This window comes from Pan troglodytes, chromosome 15, assembly GCF_028858775.2.
Source record: "Pan troglodytes isolate AG18354 chromosome 15, NHGRI_mPanTro3-v2.0_pri, whole genome shotgun sequence".
Lineage (NCBI taxonomy): Eukaryota > Metazoa > Chordata > Mammalia > Primates > Hominidae > Pan > Pan troglodytes.
Window position 1 is genome coordinate 61,931,659 of NC_072413.2, and position 14,524 is coordinate 61,946,182.

General features: G+C 38.8%; 1 protein-coding gene across 28 annotated transcripts in view; it reads left to right on the plus strand.

The window, feature by feature from the left end:
• Positions 1–14,524, plus strand: part of SYNE2 (spectrin repeat containing nuclear envelope protein 2) — a 370,575-nt gene that overhangs the window by 96,275 nt on the left and 259,776 nt on the right. For all 28 annotated transcript variants that reach the window (XM_016926198.4, XM_009427921.5, XM_016926202.4 and 25 more), the window contains 3 exons: positions 571–752; positions 5,443–5,639; positions 12,286–12,386. In XM_016926198.4, coding sequence (XP_016781687.4) covers positions 571–752; positions 5,443–5,639; positions 12,286–12,386 — 480 coding nt within the window. The remainder of the gene's footprint in view (positions 1–570; positions 753–5,442; positions 5,640–12,285; positions 12,387–14,524) is intronic.

Here is a 14,524-nt window from a genome sequence, read left to right on the forward strand (position 1 = left end):
CCTTTACATTTACTTTGCCTGTATAATATAATAAAAGCTATTCTTTTGCTGTATACATTTAAATTTCTTAAATTATTAATGCAATTGTTTTTCATAGATTTAATGGCAATTTTATTTGTTTCCTCTGGACTTGTCTATCCATGTGTTTGACTATCTTTTTTTCTATGTGTACATTTGTTCATAATGGATGCATTTCACTTGATCCAGTCTCTAAAGATACTCTAGACTAGGAGCTCAATTTGGTTCAGTTCGATTTATTTGACAGGTGTTAAACTACAGTGAAGTGCTCCATAAGCACTTCAGGTGGATGAATTGATGAGGGACATCCCTCAATGTGGGACAGCATGCCTGGGTGAGGGTAAGGAATGACCCAAGTCATTCCTTAGGAAGCAAAAGTGCAGCCCCCATGGCAGATGCTGTTATTCAAGGATTTGCCCAGTATTCATTTCACCAGGAGTAAACTGTGACTGTCACAGGATGCTTTTTAGGTCTCTATTTTGACTGGAAATTTTGGCCCAATGCTGGTAACTTATGCTTTTATAAACGTTAAGTCTACTTTGCCTTCCTTAGATTGAGAAGCTTGCCCAGACTCTTTCTTGCAATTACAATCAGCCTTCCCTGGATGATGTGAGTGTGGTTGACTCATCTCCTGCCTCAAGTCCTCCAGCTAAGAAATGCTCTAAAGTGCAAGCAAGATGGCAGATGTCTGCAAGAAAGGCCCTTCTTTTGTGGGCTCAGGAACAATGCGCCACGTAAGTAGTTTGCTATGACCCTAAGAGACACACAGGGCAGCTGTATCAACCAACACCACCTCACCACCCAAACACCTCGCTCACTTAACATGAAAATTCTCACTATCCCCCTTCCTCTCCGTGCTTCTTCCATACGTGGAAGCCCAAGAGCTCAGCCACGTTTGGTTTCAAAGGCTGGAAGGTGGTATCACCTGGGTAAACGAACTCATCCCACCTGCTGTGTTTAGGTGGCATATTATTACATGGAAATAAAGTGGTATTTAAATGCCAGGCAAGATGGCTCACTCCTATAATCCCAGCACTTTGGGAGGCTGAGGCGGGTAGATCACTTGAGGTCAGGAGTTCGAGACCAGCCTGGCTAACATGGTGAAACCCCGTCTCTATGAAAAATACAAAAAATTAGCCTGGCGTGGTGGCATGTGCCTGTAACCCCAGCTACTTGGGAGGCTGAGGCAGGAGAATTGCTTGAACCTGGGAGGCGGAGGTTGCGGTGAGCTGAGATCACGCTATTTCACTCCAGCCTGGGCAACAAGAGCGAAACTCTTGTCACACACACACACATACAACAAAACTTATCTCTTGAATATGTATATGAGTATATTAAGAGACCTCAGAGTTTAGAAACGTAGCTCAATTAGGAAGCACAGAGACCAGACAGTATGCATTTTGAGACAGGGTCTCACTTTGTCACCCAGGCTGGAGTGCAGTGGTGCGATTGTGGCTCACTACAGCCTTGACCTCCCAGGCTCAATTGATCCTTCCACCTTAGCCTCCTGAGTAGCTGGGACTACAGGTGCACACCACCATGTCTGGCTAATTTTTGTATTTTTTGTAGAGATGGGGTTTTGCCATGTTGCCCAGGCTGGTCTCAAATTCCTGAGCTCAAGCAATTCACCTGCCTCCGTCTTCGAAAGTGCTGGGATTACAGGTGTGAGCTACCACACCAGGCTGGAGTATGCATTTTTAAAAATTGGGGATAATGAAGGAAAGTTAGTGCTCATATCTTTTTTTTTTTTTAAACAAAGAAAAATGTTTTTTGCTCTTGGTAGACAATTTACTTTTCCATTTTAACCAGTGTCTGAGATGGAGCTTAGGAAAAATAAGGACTGTAGATTCAGGAGGTCTCTCTACAACAGCTGTCGAGTTCAAAAGGCATTTCTTGTCACATCATAGCATTGTTAGGTAAATAGGGTCATAAATATGTTGCTAAGCCCTTTCAAATGCAGGACTTCAGAGTAAGTCCTTCATGCTGAAAGGCCAAGATAGAGCTGAACTTCTGCTTTCAGCCTTACTTTTCTTTTCTTTTTTTTGAGAGAGAGTTTCGCTCTTGTCGCCCAGGCTGGAGTGCAGTGGCACGATCTCAACTCACTGCAACCTGTACCTCCTGGGTTCAAGCAATTCTCCTGCCTCAGCCTCCCCTGTAGCTGGCATTACAGCTGTGCACCACCATGCCCAGCTAATTTTGTATTTTTAGTAGAGATGAGGTTTCATCAGGTTGGCCCAGGCTGGTCTCAAACTCCTGACCTCAGGTGATCTGCCCACCTCGGCCTCCCAAAGTGCTGTGATTACAGGGGTGAGCCGCTGCTCCCGGCCCAGCCTTACTTTTCTTTGTCATTCGTTCTCTATATTTTATGAGAGCCATAAACATACATAACCTTATATAGAGGTTTAAAGTATATTAAATGAACTGTTTCTTGAATCTCCTAGAGATAATTTGTACTCCAGTTTTCTATATTTTAAAAATCCCAAACAGTATTTGTGAAAAGCATTATTATGTCATACTCAGATTTATTTCATTTATGCATAAAAAACCTTAAAGTCCTTTCAAAGCCCCATATATTTTACAACAGTTTATCTTTTCTTCACGTCTCCCCATCTTTCTTAGTTTTCAACTGTAGAGCTTATGCTAAGCTTATGAAAATGTAACACTTCTTAAATAATTCATCATGGGTTTATCCTAGTTTTGGCCATCATTGGTGATATTATTAGATAACTTTTATTTCAATATCCTGTGTTTTATTATTTCAATATTTGTGTTTTATTTCAATAAGACTGTTTTGTAAGTAATATGTTGTATTTTCTCATTTGTGAAACAGATGAATCAGGCCCTGTTCTCCACATCTAAATGAGTGTAGGTTCTGCCAACCAGGAGCCTAATTCCACCCTCTAAGGTCTGGCAGCAGCGTCTTTGTGGTATTGGCTTTGGCTCATCAGTGCAGAGCTGACCTACACAGTATTAAGTACAGTGCCTGCCAGTCAGTGCAGTGCTGGTTCAACACTCAAGGTGCTGAGGTCTGGCCCTGCCCTCAGCTGCAGCCGCCATCCTTTAGTTATTATTAGGTTGGTGCAAAAGTGATTGCAGTTTTTGCCATTACTTTTAATTACTTAAAAGTAATTGCATTACTTTTGCCATTGCATTACAATTTGCCATTACTTTTAATGGTAAAAGCCACAATTACTTTTGCACCCACCTAATGGTTTAGCTTAGTCTTGCACACTCCAAAGTCAGAGTACCCGGATTTGAAGTGCTGGCGCCCTGTACTTTCTAACTGGTGACTTTGAACACTTAATCTCTTTGTGTTCCAATTTCTTCAGTCATAAAATGTGAACAGTAATATGTCATAGGTTGTTATATGCGTAAGAATTTTTTTTAAAGCATTTAGAACAGTTTCTGGATGAAGTAGATACCACAAACATATTTGTTAGACAACACAAAAATCACTGACTGCTATGTAGTTTATTACAGTTATAGTTTTAAGCTTTTTTCCCGTAAGTAAACAGGAAAACCCAGGTCATCTGGAGCAGACTATTTCCTGAGTAGCTTTTATCATTTGATTCAGACCTTAAAATAGTCTATTGAATTTTTTCATGCTTTTTATGGGATATGAAAGGACACTATAGTTGTTCTAGAATATATCCCAAGTGTTGCAGGCAACTATACCCTTTTGCAAGACTTTCACTGATCCCTTATGAAGCACAGAATAGTGATGGAGTGATTTTTTAAAAAATATGTGTCTTAAGCCCTGGTGATATGCCAGGCATTGTTTGGGGAATGAGTCTACAGTGGTGAACAAGAAGGGCAAAGCCCTTGCTCTCAAAGGCTTGCATCCTGATGGGGAAAGCAGGAATTATCATGAAGAAATATGATAATTACAGTTGGCAAGCAGATTAGGAAGGACTTTTGTTATGGTCAAGAAGGTTGAGGGCAGGGAGAGTGTCTCCTTTAATGCAGGTGGTAAGGCAGGGCTTTGCTGCGGGGAGACTTTAAGCTGACTCCTCAAGTGGGAGGCTTTATGAAGATCTGTGAGAAGGAGTGTCCAAGGACAGTGACTAGGAGGGCGGCTTTGAGAAACAGGAACAAGGCTGGTGTGACTGCAACTCTGTAAGAGAGGGGAGATACAAAGATGAGAGAAGCAGGCAGGGGCCAAATCACTCAGGGTCTGTGGACCAGGGTGAGAGATGTTATTCTAAATACAATGGCTAGCTAATGATGTTGATTGATAGATAGAGAGAGAGAGAGAGAGAGAGAGAGAGAGATAGACAGATGTAGATATTATTGTGATATAATATACATAACCTAAAATCTGCCACTTTGACCATTTTTAAGTGTACAGTTCAGTGGCACTAACTACATTCATATTGTTGTGTAACCATCACCACTCTCTGTCACCAGAACTTTTTTCCTTTTGCGAAACTGTACCTGTTAAACTAGAACTCCCCATCATCCCCCAAACCCTGGCCTCTGGCAACCACCATTCTACTTCTCTATGAATTTGACTACTCTACATACCTCATATGAGTGGAGTCATGTGGTATTTGTCCTTTTGTGACTGGCTTATTTCACTTGGCATGGTTTTTAAGCTTCCTTCATGTTGTAGCATGTGTCAGAATTTCCCTCCTTTTTTTGAGGCAGTCTCATTCTGTCATCCAGGCTGGAGTGCAGTGGTGCGATTGTAGCTCACTGCAGCTTCAATCTCCCATTGTCAAGTGATCCTCCCGCCTCAGCCTCCCAAAGTGCTGGGATTGCAGGCATGAGCCAACGTCCCCAGCCAGAATTTCCCTTCTTTTTAAGGATGAATAATATTCATTGTATGTATATACCACATTTTGTTTATCCATTCATCTGTCATGATGGGTTTTAAGCAGAGGAGTGACGAGGTCTATCTATCTAGTGAGCTACTGGCCATTAATTACACACAATGTATCATTTAATTTGTCCCACTGAAAAAGAAAATCATTTCCTCTAGTTAGGGACCTTGACCTTCCCTGTATGTAGAAGTTTAAAGGCAGACTTAAGCCAACAGATTTGGTAATGAAGGGCATCAATCTTGAGTGAATATCATTATCTCCTGGAGGGCTTTTAAAGGCACAGATTTCAGGCCCACCTCCAGAGTTTGATTCAGTAGGTATGGGATTCGGCCTGAGAATTTACATTTCTAATACCTGCACCCCATGTGATACTGATGCTGCTGGCTCAGGAACCAAATTTTGAGAATCAGTGTTCTGTGTATTTTGAGTTTCATCAAACTTGGCATTTTCCTTTAATTTGGTCACAAGGTAAAAAATTTTATCTAGCATGATGTATCTAATTTACTTGATTTGCCAAATTTTAATTACTATTGAATATATTGGAGGGGGGTGTTACATTCTTTTTAATGGTATTTATCATGTTTTTGTCCTTTTATGATAGCTATGAGTCTGTCAATGTGACCGATTTTAAGTCAAGTTGGAGAAATGGGATGGCTTTTTTGGCCATCATTCATGCCTTGCGACCAGGCCTAATTGACATGAAGAGTGTGAAGCATAGATCCAACAAAGACAATCTGAGAGAGGCCTTCAGAATTGCAGAACAAGAATTAAAAATCCCCAGATTGCTGGAACCAGAAGGTAAAGAAGCTTCTTTGTTTTTAAAACAATCTTTAAGGCTTAGCATGAAGTTGATTTCAAAATAGTATCTATACATGAATAACCATAATGGCATTCTATTTTAGTCCTGGAGGGTTTAACTTAAACTCTTTATCGAATTTGATGCAATCAAACAATTCCTACCAATTTGTTAACTTCAGTAATTATAGGGGAAGCCACAGCTGAAAGCAAACAATGCTGTTATTGGGAATAATTTGAGCCTCTGTCTTGATTTTCTTCTATTATGTTCTGTGTTTTTTTCTTCTTGATTCTTTTATTCTATTCTAAATCTCTTTTGTAAGATGTTTCTCTGAGTCTTGAATTAAAGTTGTTTATATGTCTCTCCTTCCTCCCTCCCTCTGAGTTAAAGCTGAACCTCTGTGAGAATAGAAACTGCTGCTTTCCCGTCTGTCCCTATGTGGTTGGTCATTGATTCTGCTCAGTCGTGTTGGATTGTTAACAACAACATCCTAAGTACTGGTTAGTTTTAGAGATCATCATCAAATTATAATTTAACTTTATAAAATTAAGATTTAAAAATTTTACTTCTTTCTCAAAAGCACTTTACTTTGAATTGTAATGTTTTATAATGTAACCAAAGCTATTAAAAAAAATTAAGGTCATAATAGAGGTATACGGGATTAGTGAAAATTATGATGAACGAATAGGTCAAGCACGTATGAATTCTAGTCTCAGCTCTATTACTGGGGTGTGTATACAAATGTTTAGTGACTGGCTCTCCCAAACAATGGGAAATGTACACACATTTACACTATTATAGATTTTACTGATATTAAGGAATATGTATTATTTTATAAATAATTATAACATTTATGATACACTTTCTTATAGATTTCATATAGCCCCAAAATGCCTCTGTTCATTTTTGCCAAACTCTGTATCCATCTGTAACTAACTTAGGGTTGTATTTGCTGAAGAAGTATAGTTCTGACATGAATGTTAGTTTAGAATTTCCTTTATGTTAATAAGTAAGTGTAATAAGAGGTATATCAGAACTTCATTTGTTCTTCAATGACATGAGTGACTTCTTTGCTGAATTGAATACTAGAAGAATATTTTCTCAACTTTTTATGCTATTCGCAATGCAACTAACAGCTTTAGACAGAACATATTTTTAAGATTTACCTGCATTATTAACAATTTCTTCATCTCTTTTTTAGCAGTTAACAGAACAACAGTCAAGCCCTCATTTGCAGACTTCTGTGTGATAAATGCTACTGCTATGACTGATTTCAAGTTACCAATGTGCAGTCACTGAACACAGAATTAGAAAAAGATGTGCAGTACCCACACCATTATATGTTGTTTCCGTCATACAGATACAATAGACAGATAGCCTCAGGAGCATATAGTTAATAGTAAAATGTAATACAGTAATTGGGAAGTGATAAGTTTTGAGTATTTATTACCTATGCTTTTAATATAATTTGTGCATTTATATGATTTAATTTTTATTGATGATTTTTTCACAACCAGCTTACAAAAACTTCTGAACATTTAGCAGTCAACTCTCTTAAGCCGATGTGAGTCAGCTAGTTCCAGCACACTCACTGACCAGGTGACTGTGGATTTGTCACTTAATCTTTTTGGTTTTAAGCAGCTTTATTAAGAGATAATTCACATACCATATGATGTATCATTTAAGTATGCAAATTAGTGGTTTCTAGTATACAGCCTGCCCTTCATGTCTGCGTTCCATATCCATGGAGTCGGCCAACACTGGATTGAAAATATTTGGAAAAAAAAAAGCATTTGTCCTGAGCATGTACAGACTTTTTTCTTGTCATTATTCCCTAAACAATACATGTTACACAATTGTGTAACAACTATTTACATAGCATTTACATTGTATTGGATATTAAAAGCAATCTAGAGATGAGTCCTGGAACCAATTCCTGTGGATACCAAGAAGAACTGTATTCACAAAATTGTTCACTCATCACCACAGTTCATTTTAGAACATTTTTGTCATCCCCAAAGGAACTCCTGTGACCATTAGCAGTTACTCTCCATTTACCCCTAACCCCCCCATGCCCCAGTACTTGCTAATTACATTTCACATAAATGGAATTATACAATATATGGTCTTTGTGACTGGCTTCTTTAACTTAGCAAAATGTCTGCAAGGTCATCCATGTTGTGGCATGTATCAATACTTCATTCCTTTTTTTTTTTTTGGAGTCAGAGTCTTCGCTGTGTTGCCCAGCAATCTTGGCTCGCTGCAACCTCCACCTCCTGGGTTAAAGCGATTCTTGTGCCTCAGCCTCCCCAGTAGCTGGGACTACAGGTGTGCGCCACCATGCCCAGCTAATTTTTTTTTTTTTTTTTGAGACAGGGTCTCGCTCAGTCTCCCAAGCTGGAGTGCAGTGGCGTGATCTTGGCTCACCGCAGCTTCCATCTCCTTGGTTCAAGTGATTCTCCTGCCTCAGCCTCCTGAGTAGCTGGGTCTACTGGTGTGTGCCACTGTGCCTGGCTAATTTTTGTATTTTTAGTAGAGATGGGGTTTTGCTATGTTGTCCAGGCTGGTCTTGAACTCCTGGCCTCAAGTGTTTGCCCACCTCAGCCTCCCAAAATGCTGGGATTACAGACGTGAGCCACCACTCCTGGCCCCTTTTTGTATTTTTAAATAAACTACAGCGGGGCACTGTAGCTGATGCCCCAGCACTTTGGGAGTCCGAGGCGGGTGGATCATGAGGGAAGGAGTTCAAGACCTAGCCTGGCCAACATGGTGAAACCCTATCTCTACTAAAAATACAAAATTAGCTGGGTGTGGTGGTGCATGCGTGTAATCCCAGTTACTGTCTCACCTGGCCGAGCTGGTGCTGATCAAGGTTGTCATGGTGAAGTTACTCTTTTTTTCCCCCTTCTTTCCATACTGTGCTCTTTGGAGGGAAATCACTGCATAGCTCAGACTTGGGAGAGTTATGCTCACTCTTCTTGATGGCAGATTATCTATATAAAGTATTTGAAGTTCTTCTGCCCAGGCTGAGGAAGGAGAATCGCTCGAACCCGGGAGGCGGAGGTTGCAGTGAGCGGAGATCGTGCCACTGCACTGTAGCCTGGGCAGCAGAGTGAGACTCCATCTCAAAACAAACAAACAAACAAAAAAAAGCCTTTTCAGTTTTAGAACAATTTTAGATTTATGGAAAAATTGAGAAGATAGTGCAGTAAATTCCCATAAACCCTGCACCCAGTTTCCCCTATTAACATCTTACATTAGTATAGTACATTTGTTATAATTAGTGAACCAATACGGATATGTTATTTTAAATTAAGGTAATACTTTATTCATATTTTCTTAGTGTTTACCTAATGACTTTTTTCTCTTTCAATATCCCAGCCAGGATACCACATTATATTTAGCTGTCATATCTCCTGTGACTCCTCTTGACTGTGACGGTTTCCCAGACTTTTAAATAAATGACCTTGACAGTTTTAGAGATTACTGGTTAGGTATTTTTTAGGATGCCCCTTTATTGGAATTTACATTATGTTTTTTTCTCATGATTATACTGGGTTTTTGTGTTCTTGCAAGGAAGAACTCAGCAGTAGAATGTCATTCTCATCACATCCTTTCAAGGGTATACATTGTCAACATGATTTATTACTGTCAATGCTTACCTTGATCACCTGGCTGAGCTAGTGCTGATCAGGGTTCTCATGGTAAAGTTACTCTTTTCTCCCCCTTCTCTCCATACTGTGCTCTTTGGAGGGAAATCACTGCATAGCCCACACTTGGGAGAGTTAACGCTCACTCTCCTTGATGGCGGATTATCTGTGTAAAGTATTTGAAGTTCTTCTGCGCAGAGATTTGTCTGTTCTCCCCCATTTACTTATTTATTCAGTCATTTATTTCTATCAGTATGGACTTATTGATATTTTATACTCTTAGTTGTAATGCAATACTACTTTGTTTATTTTAATGGTCAATTTTTTAAAAAGTCCTCTTTACGCTCAAAGTTTTGTCCACTAGGAGCTCTTTCAGTTGGCTCCTATGCTCCTTTGATTTATCCCCATCAGTATGGAGTTTGCTTGTTTGTTTTTGAGCATTTTCTTACTTTCTGGCCTGACAAGATGCTGCAGGCTCATCTTGTATATTTCCTGCCCCAGTCTTAGGATCAGTCATTTCTCCAAGGAGCCCTGGCTCTTTTTATTGGAGAATGGTATTAGAAGCCAAGATCTGGTGTGGTAGCTGTGCTCTTTACTACTGGTATTTAGCCTCTTTGGACTTCAGGTTTTGGTAAGAGTTGAATTAGGTTATATTTGTAAGCTCACAGCCTAATGTGAACTTAGAACTTATATGTGAGCTTACAGCCATATTCTTTTTTCTTTTCTTCTTTTTTTTTTTTTTTTGAGATGGAGTCTCTTGCTCTGTCTCCCAGGCTGGAGTGCAGCGGCTCAATCTCGGCTCACTGCAACCTTCGCCTCCTGGGTTCAAGCAGTTCTCCTGCCTCAGCCTCCCGAGTAGCTGGGATTACAGGCATGTGCAACCACGCATGGCTAATTTTTGTATTTTTAGTAGAGAGGGGGTTTCGCCATGTTGGCCAGGATGGTCTAGAACTCCTGACCTCAGGTGATTTGCCGCCTCGACCTCACAAAGTGCTAGGATTACAGGCTTAAGCCACCGTACCTGGCCTGCCTACAGCCGTATTTCTACAGTTTGGACATTGGTCTGGCTTCATGTTGGTTGTTACTAATTCTTGTTAACTTTTTACCCCTATCTTTTTTTACCCCCTTCCTTTTTTACCTTCTTTTCTCCCTTTCTTTGTCTTTTGGCTTTTCTTTTTGGCTTTTCGTTGTCTTTTGTTTTTCCTTTATTTTTCCTCATGCTTTTGTTCTCATTTCCTGTTTCTGATGACTGTTTTAAATACTTTTCTTATATTGTGATTCTCCAAATCTTTATTATTAGTATAAAATATTTTCTCCATTTTTGTATGTACAAATAACCAGGCAACCAATGAAATAGACACTATAGTAAAAACAAATTTCCTCCTCATAATTGCCCATAATTCATTATAAATGGCTTAAGTAATAGCTCAAAAATGTGAAATGCATCATGATTATTTATGCAAACCAAATACCATAGTCATATTTGAATAAGGGAACTATTTTGACATAATATTGTTAACACATTTAATCTTCATGTGTGGCTTCGTATATAATAAGTTTTTATAAAGTGATATCTAAATAAGCCAATATCATTATTTTATGTATCTCTTGGTGTTTGTATATTTTTCAGTTAAAGATAGAATAACTTAATTCTTAGAAATTCTTCCTATATTGAGACCCTACCCTCAGCTTTTTATTGCTGGTTTTTATATGCTTACTGCCTTGAATTACATTGTTTGCAAATGGATTGGATTTATTTTCTACTTCAGGTGACTTAGAGCACTCATTGAACCTAGTAAATATGTTCACTAAAGCACGCATGGTGTGTTGTATTTGTTTATTTGTTTTTCTCCTAACCTTAAACTCCTTGAGGGGCAGATAATGTTTTAAGGCATCTAGCATCTGCTAGCTGAATGAATAGAGGGTTGAAATGTAAGATCTCCAAAGGCATGGACCATACCTTATGTATCCTTGTAGCCCCTGCCTGTGACCCACATTTATTGGCTGTCTGTAAATATTTGTTGCTTTAAGTTTAACTTAATTAATAAATAAACAGTGAAGTTTTTTTTTTTTTTTCAATAATCTTCATTGCTTGTTTAGGTCAAGAAACACCTCCAAATTAGGTGTTCATTTTGTCTGTGACATATTGCATCCCCCCTTTTGTGATTTTATGATCTCCTTCACTTATTAGATGCCTGGAGAAGTTCTGCACTTTACAGAATTTATATGCCTGGCACAGTGTCTTGTGCCAGCTACTTGTGAGGCTGAGGTTGGAGGACTGTTTGAGGCCAGGAGTTTGAGACCAGACTGGACAACATAGAGAGACCCTGTCTAAAAAAAAAATCAGATAAATAAGAATTTGTAGTCTTTAAAATTTTGTTTAATTCAGCATTTTACAAACTTATTTCACCATGGACTCTTAATGCATCACAAAGCCTGGCCTGTAGAAGGCTTTCAGTAGATTTACTTGTTCCATGAATGAATGAACAAACTCTGTGGATGTCTTAGATAAGCCTTCCGTACAATATATGCTTTTGGAGATGCTTTACTGCACACGTGCCAAGACCAACGTGTCAGGAATGCATTCTAATTGCTGTATGTTCCTGCATTCCTGGAGGAATTTCTGCACTATGTGTCTAGAAAGAGGAATGCTTTATTTTCTCCTCTTCATCCTCTCTACTTATGCCCTCAGACATACCCCATAGTGATACTTTATTATTAGAAAACGGAGACTGTGCACATACTAGTGCCAGGATTTAACCCAGATCTCTCTGAGTATAGATCTAAACTCTTAGCCACTGCACAGTCTTGCAGCAAGGCTGAGTAAATAGAGATTGGATGGCTGGGTAGTCATCCAAACTTGATGCACAAAGTAGTTAACTTTGGTGCATTTCCAGAGCCTGTGAACCAAATGGCAGAGGCTATCGCATAGCCCATTCTTGAGTATTCATTATAGTAAATGTGTAACAGCTAATTGATAGTGTGGTGTATCTTGCAGATGTGGATGTTGTTGATCCTGATGAAAAGTCCATCATGACCTATGTGGCACAGTTTCTGCAGTATTCCAAAGATGCCCCTGGGACTGGAGAGGAGGCTCAGGTATGTTTTCATATGCATAAATCAAGCTCATTTTAGTTGTATCCTGCTAATGGTTTAATTTTTAAAATCAAGATATAATTTGCATACAGAACTTAAATGTACAGTTTAATGAGCATACACCCCTGTAAATCATACTTCAATCATGATGTAAAACATTTCTAGTACCCAGAATATTCCACTGGGCACCTTTTCTATCTCTGCTCCCCACCCCAGGCAACCAGCATTCTAATTTCTTTTACTGTAGATTAGTGTTGAATGCTCTTTTTTTTTTTTTTAGGTTCAAAGGGATAATTTATTAAACTTTACTGAATTATCTGAAACAACTTTTAGATGGGCACTATATAAGACAAATGAAGTTAAGCTTTTAAAAATCTAAAGATATCAAATTTTTTTTATAATATTCTATTTTTTATTTTTATTTTTATTTTTGTTTATTTATTTATTTATTTTTGAGATGGAGTCTTGCCCTGTCACCCAGGCTGTAGTGCAGTGGTGCGATCTTGGCTTACGGCAACCTCTGTCTCCCCGTTCAAGTGATTCTCGTGCCTCAGCCTCCCAAGTAGCTGGAATTACAGGCATGTGCCACCATACCCAGCTGATTTTTGTATATTTGGTAGAGACTGGGTTTCACCATGTTGGCCAGGCTGGTCTCGAACCCCTGACTTCAAGTGATCCACCCACCTCGGCCTCCCAAAGTGCTGGGATTACAGGAGTGAGCCACTGCGGCCGGCCTATCAAATTTTTGTGTATTATAATATTTATTTCCTTTATTGAGATATAATTTATATACCATAAAATTCATCTATTTAATATGTTCATTTTAATGGTTGTTAGTGTATTTACATGATCAGGCAACCCTCACCATCATCTAATTTGAGCACATTTCCAGTTTGCCTATTCTTTAGCTTCATATAAATGAAATTGTGTGATTCATATAAATGAAAGTGTTGTGTTCTATTGTTAATCCCTATTTGTTGATATACTCTTGAATTACTATTTTCTCTGCCTCCCAGGCTTAAATGATTCCCGTGCCTCAGCCTCCTGATAGCTGGAATTACAGGCATGGACCATCCTGCCTGGCTAATTTTTTGTATTTTTAGTAGAGGCAGGGTTTCACCATGTTGGCCAGGCTGGTCTCGAACTCCTGGCCTCAAGTGATCTGCCTGCCTTGGCCTCCCAAAGTGCTGGATTATAGGCGAGCCACTGTGCCCAGTCTTGAATTACTATTAGATTGCCATTTGATTATTCAGTTTTTCTCCTTTACTTTCAGTGAGTTACACAAAATATTGTGGGTAGAAACTTCATAAAAATTGCTGAGCTGAAAAGAAACTCTTATTCTGCTTCTAAGATGATAAATGAGTGCTGTGAATTTAGTAAAATGTTCGATATTACTTAAAAATGTATTTTAAACCACGTTTGCATGCATTTTCAGACATGTTTACATGCATTTTATTTGACAAATTGGGCCTGTGTTTTTCCAGCTGTTAAGTTTGAGGCAATAAGCCAGATTGTTGCTGACTCTGGAAGAGAGTCTCAAGCTGAGATGCAGGCTTATAATTCAGTTCACTTATTTCTGGCCTGCTGAGGAGCTATTCTTTTCTAATTAATTTTCATATTAAAAAAATAAAATGAAAGATTCAACTGTCCATGAAATTGAGTGCAAAAATATTAGAAAACTTTTACTTAATAGGAAAAAACAAAGTAAATGAAGGTTAAGGAAGAGTAGAAATAAGATATAACTTCTTTGTCCTATAGTAGTAAAATTGGCTTCCAAATGTAAGCAAGCAAGTTTACCACCTAAGCAAGAATCTACGGAAAAAGTAATTGTTGTTCACATCTTAATGATAGCATAGCTAAAACCTTTGGTAGTGTTATTTTTAGGCTCTCGAAAGTGTTTGAGTTATTTTTGATGTCAGTGTTTTTGCAGGGTGTGAACATCTCTTGAATTACCCCATATTTCGATTTATTGGAAGGCAGTCTTCTGAAATGCCTGCTATAAAGAAGTGATTTAGAATAATGTTCTCCAAGCCAAAATGGGGGAGGGGGTGCGTTGCTTGCCCATTTCTTTAGCACATTGTCATGTTCAGATGCTAGTTTCAATCTGGTTTAAAATTTAAGGTGTTATGTGAACAAGTGAA